Genomic DNA, 5,329 nt, shown 5'->3' with positions numbered 1-5,329 from the left:
TAGCTTGTAGGGTGGGACCGCCTACATCCCTCACCATATGATGTAGCCATGCATTATAAGCTCGAGAGTTGTTGAAGCTCACATTTGCGGTCACATGTAATCATTTGCGGTCACCTTAAGTTCAGATAAAGAAATGAAGGTAAATATAATGTGCTAGTGTTGCATAAAAGTACACTACATATGGCTCATGTTGGTGGAGGTGGTATTGGATGGGCCCTTCTAGTCATGCAAGACTTGTTAACCCCGTTCACACAGCCAGTGTGTTTCCCACTGATGGCCCATCCCATCTTCCACATAGGACTATGGTCAAGGCCTAAAATTGACAGGCATAGTAGAAATTTCTTTTGACAGGCAATTTTTCAAGCCCCTTTTCATATGTTTTGTGTAATGCGACCAACTTACATAATTTGCCATATATAATGTAAATGTAAGGGTATAAACACAAAAAATGACAAACAATTTCGATATTCTAACATGTCAAATGATAGGAGGTTTTTTTGAAGTACCTATTTTGACAAGCAAAATAGCCCTTGACAGGAAAAACAAGTGTCAATTTTAGGCCATGACTATGGTGCATTCTTGGCTTTGAAGTTGGAGAGACTGTCTATTACTATACGCCCTGAGTTCAAAACTCGTTGTCGGGAGAAAGTTTTATTTCTGTCCGTCTGTCTCTCTCTCGCGCGCGCTTTGGGTCTTGAAAGTTCAGAGGTGAGGGGGAGAAGGACTCAACTTGCTCAACTGCTTTTTCGTTTCACCTTGCTTTTACCAAGAAGAGAGTATGAGTGCCATGACGAGACATCTCAACAGTTTTCTGACCTCTCTCTCTCTCTCTCTCTCTGTGCAACAAGTTTTTGTGAAGTAAGCTCAAAGGCCTTTTGCAAAGCTGGAAGGCAGCTTGGAGAGAGTCTTGGACTAAAAAGCTTCAGAATACGAGTCTATCCACAAGGATCTTTTGCAGCTTGAGGAACTTTGATCTTTGAAGCTTGAAACTTGGAAGTTGGGTTTCCCTATTTCACTTTCCTAGGGGGTACCCCCTCTCTCTCTCTCTCTCACACACACACACACACACACACACACACACAGTGCACACACCCCACCTCTCTCTCTCTCTCTCTCTCTGGTTACATTGACAATTCTAGCGAACTCCTGGGGTTTCTTCTGCTTTGTAAGAGGTGAGTGCACCTCTCCCAAGAAAGAAGCATTTTGCAGCACATTTCTAGGCCTTTTCAACCGACTGTTTTCTTGATCCTAGAGGCCAAGGGCAAAAGCCCAAGGCCCCAACCCAAAGCCAAAGCAAAAGGCCATCAATGATGGAAGAGCTCTGATGCTTAGTCCTCCCAGCAAGGGCCTTGATTGTTCAGCACAGAATAGAGCAACTTTGTGGGCTCTCTCATTGCTTCAAGAGGAGACAGCTTGTGTATGTATGCTTCTGCTCCTTCAAGCTCTTCATTGCCAGCACATATTACCATTGTGATGGTGGCTGACAAAAGTTGTAATTTTTAAAAGCACTCTTCGTGGGTTTTTAAGCAGTGCATGTGTCCATGAAGGAACTCAGGTGAGGCAAGTCCTAGCAATTACTCTCTTTTTAGCAGAGTAGCATAAGCTAGACAATTGCTAGCGGCGGATAGCAATCCTTGTTTGAGATGTGTGCATAGCGGAATTGGTCGAAAATATATGGTGGTCTCGACGGCTTGATCGAAAACATGATTTTCACGCTTAGTATTGGATACACAACAGTCAGCTAAGCAATTGTGCAAAAATCAGGGCCAATGACTTCCTTAATGATGGTTATGAAGAGAAGGCAACACATAGAGGATGACATAATGAGATGTGGCAGCATGAGGGGATGTGGGGAGAGTCTTGCTCCTTTGATGGAGGGGCCAACACCTGAAAATTTCGACCGTGAGAGCAGAAAGGAGGGGAGGTGGGGGAGCCTCCAATGGGTGAAAGGCCAGCTGCTCATGAAGACGCCCTCGATGCCACGGGCCATTTCAAAGAGCCACAGGTTTGACTCACATATGGACGCTTACAGACGGTCTGATCTCCGCTTGCTTTTGGGTGTCTTAGGTGCACCCCTTGCCCCTGTTGCGGTTGTAGACATGGAGTCCATCCCTCTCCTTTCAGTGAAGAGCATTCCTATGGTAAATTCTGGGTCCCCTCCTTAACCACTACATACAAGAAGAAGTGTTTTTATGCTCGTATAGGCTCTTCATGCAGAGTCCATCTTGCAATTGCATCTCTATTGGCTTCTTTCCCAATACCATGTGAAGGACATGTTTGGTTTTGTTAACAACCCAAATGCTTATGCCGGTTTTTGCTATGTGCAGGAAACCTCCTCTGCGCAATACATAGTTCAGCAGTACGTGTGCGCAACAGGTGTGGGCAAGCTGTGTGAGGTAAAGAACTCTTATGCCATGGGGAGGGTGAAGATGCTAGCAACAGAGTTTGAGACATCATCGCAACTAGTGAGAACAAAGAATTTGTCGAAGTCATTGGAGACGGGCTTTTTTGTCATGTGGCAAATGGCTTCAAATATGTGGAATGTGGAGATGGCGGTGGGGGGAAGCAAAGTGCATGCGGGCAGCGACGGTAAGCTTGTCTGGCGGCACACCCCATGGCTTGGGTCACATGCATCTAAAGGGCCAGTGAGGCCTCTCAGAAGAGCACTTCAGGTATTGATGCAAACCTACATGGATATTTTGATGGAATAAATTTTTTGTTCTTTTAGGAAGATTGGGATAGCATGGCGCAATAGCTATGCATCATCGTCGACTGCTACAGCTTTAAAGTCGTCAGGATCTTTATATGGATTAACTAGTATATTTTGAAAGCACTGATGTAGATATTCATATACATTGCTCAGAATCATTCAAATCTAGCCCCGTCCTTTTGTAGAATAGTAAATTTTATCTGTTTTCGCAGTAATTGCATTGCTAGTACAGTGAATTGACTTTCGTAAGAAGCGATTAACGAAGTGCAAGAGTCTTTACACTTTCCAGATGAGCAATTTTCCTTGTCAAAGTACTGATGCAATGGAGGCATGTAAAGGGACTTTAAGCTTGTCCTATGTTGGCGCAGATCAAGTGTATCGTATGTGACACGTGACAGAAGCGGGAGCCATGTCACCATGTCGATGGCTCGGCCTCCTTCACTCTTAAGATGTCAATGGTGTTCATGGCTAGGGGCTAGGGTAGCTTTGAATAGGCACACTTAGTATTTTGGCAATGTTAGTTTGCCAAAAGAAATGTTTTGAGACAAAAACTCTCATCACATCAGTGCGCATGCCTGGTTGGCTGGCCGGGCTCATGTCAATGTGAGAGAAAAAAATGGAGATGGAAGGCCTGTCCTGAGTGATGAGGGCTTAAAACTTGTCTGGCATGATACTATGGCAGAGCAATTTTGTCGTCGAATTTTAGGAGGCTTGGTCACTCTTTTTTTTAGGGTGAAAAGTAGTGTTGTTTTTCTGTCATATTGTCATGGGATACATCAAAACAAACAATATTGAAAGTCCTCACATTGAGAAGACTCCAAACATGAGACCATGTTATTTGCTTGCTTGTGCAGGGCTTGGACCCAAGGATAATAGCCAGCATGTTTTGGAGAGCAAGATGCATTGGAGAGAAAAAGGTGAGGGGGGAGGATTGCTTCATTCTCAAGTTGGCAGCCGATCCCACGACACTGTCCTGCAGGAGTGAGGGCTCCACTGAGATCATTCGCCATGTGCTCTTCGGTTACTTCAGCCAAAAAACTGGGCTGCTCATGCAGGTGGAGGACTCCCATTTGACCAGAATTCAATCCACTTGCGGTGGGGATGCTGTCTTCTGGGAGACTAACATTGATTCTACGGTCGATGATTACAGGTTGGTAGGGAATTAGTGACCTTGAGGGATGTTGCATTGTTGTGTTACCCTGATGCTAATAACTCTCTCTCTCTCTCTCTCTCTCTCTCTCTCTCTACCTGTATGTATGTTGCTTCTTAGCCCACATCCCTGTAGAGTACTATGTGTGAGAATTTGTTTAGTAGATCTGTTGGAATTGTTTCTGGTACTAAAAAGCTTCTCTTGTTCACACACCTCTCTCTCTCTCTCTCCAGATTTTTCACTTTTGATTCTCATTGTCAAAATTCAATTCTCTCTCTCTCTCTCTCTCTCTCTCTCACACACACACACACACACACACACAGTGCAGAATTCTCCCTCTCTCTCTCTCTCTCTCTCTCTCTCTCTCTCTCTCTCTCTCTCACACACACACACACACGCACACAGACTGGGGCAGCGGGCTTCCTTTTTTGCTGGAAGTAAGAGGTGGGCGTGGTTATGCAGGGAGGTGGAGAGGGTGATGATAGCGCATGCGGGCAAATCGGTGGTGACGCTGTTCCGCTTTGGGGAGGTGGCCATGAGCCACAGCAAGACGCGAGTGGAGGAGGAGTGGGCCATCGACGAGGTGGCCTTCAACGTGGCGGGCCTGTCAGCGGAACTGTTCATGGCGCCGTCCGACATCCGCAGCCCCGCCATCGTCAGCGAAGTGGCGACTGTGCTGCCCGCCAGCGATCAAACCCCGGTAGACAACAACAACATCATTTGGAGAGTCGAAGTCTAACGCACGAGTGGCCGTTACACATACGAGTGTCCGCCCAAACTCGCGTGCGTGGCCCTACTTTTATTCAATTGCTAACCCCTTCATTGATTTGTGCCAAACGGCCTTAGCGCTATGAATGAACTCACTCACTCACACTTCTCTATAGGCCTATATATATATATATATATATATTCTTAGCACTACATCATGACTTCCATTCCCCACTTGGTTCTTTTCCCCTTTTGCCAGAGGATAATAGCCTAGCACCACTAACCCACTCACATTAAAATATCTCTTGTGAGCTACACCCCTTTCATCACAAACTTTCCTTCATTTCTTCAAGGACAATTTACAAGCCAAATTCTACTAGTGAATTACACTCAAATTTGAAGAAAGGAAACTTGACCTTTACTCTAAAACATGGTTATTCATTGGATTTTGTGATCTCTCTCTCTCTCTCTCTCTCTCTCTCTCTCTCTCTTCTCACAAATGTAAGCTAGATTTTGTTACATTAGTGGTTTGAGGAGGTTGATTGGGGGGTGATGCATGATTTTTTTGTGTCTTTGTAAGGGTCGAGGGTATATAGAAGGGAAGGGTCCTTACATGCCTAGCCTGATATTATGGGTGTTGACATGACTTTGAAAACTTTGTGTTGATAAAGCTAGTCACGCTTGGCTAGCTTTCATTTATGCAAACCCCAAACCAAAATTTGACCCACCTACTCCTTTTAGTTGGACATGTTCAACAGTCC

General features: G+C 45.1%; 1 protein-coding gene across 2 annotated transcripts; it reads left to right on the top strand.

Annotated features, from left to right (window-relative positions):
- Nucleotides 1-744: 744 nt before the first annotated feature.
- Nucleotides 745-5,022, top strand: LOC147460193 (uncharacterized). Of its 2 annotated transcripts, XM_086511285.1 has the most exons (5): nucleotides 745-1,421; nucleotides 1,531-2,141; nucleotides 2,328-2,672; nucleotides 3,565-3,860; nucleotides 4,323-5,022. In XM_086511285.1, the coding sequence occupies exons 2-5, from the start codon at nucleotides 1,770-1,772 to the stop codon at nucleotides 4,597-4,599; spliced, it is 1,290 nt and encodes a 429-aa protein (XP_086367411.1). In that variant the 5' UTR covers nucleotides 745-1,421; nucleotides 1,531-1,769; the 3' UTR covers nucleotides 4,600-5,022. The 2 variants fall into 2 exon arrangements, with proteins under 2 accessions (XP_086367411.1, XP_086367410.1); XM_086511284.1 differs by having other exon boundaries at nucleotides 745-2,141.
- The last annotated feature ends 307 nt before the right edge of the window (nucleotides 5,023-5,329 follow it).

The sequence above is a fragment of the Adiantum capillus-veneris genome, chromosome 4, assembly GCF_014529385.1.
Source record: "Adiantum capillus-veneris isolate H3 chromosome 4, ASM1452938v2, whole genome shotgun sequence".
Lineage (NCBI taxonomy): Eukaryota > Viridiplantae > Streptophyta > Polypodiopsida > Polypodiales > Pteridaceae > Adiantum > Adiantum capillus-veneris.
The sequence above is the reverse complement of the archived record's forward strand: the minus strand, read 5'-3'. Positions and strand labels throughout refer to the sequence as shown.

Excerpts from the sequence above, each read along its gene's own strand:
- LOC147460193 (XM_086511285.1), top strand. The coding sequence starts at position 1,770 with ATGACTTCCTTAATGATGGTTATGAAGAGAAGGCAACACATAGAGGAT. Across the intron at positions 2,673-3,564 it reads CTCTCAGAAGAGCACTTCAG|GGCTTGGACCCAAGGATAAT; the intron begins GTATTGATGCAA and ends TTGCTTGTGCAG. Across the intron at positions 3,861-4,322 it reads TCTACGGTCGATGATTACAG|GGAGGTGGAGAGGGTGATGA; the intron begins GTTGGTAGGGAA and ends GTGGTTATGCAG.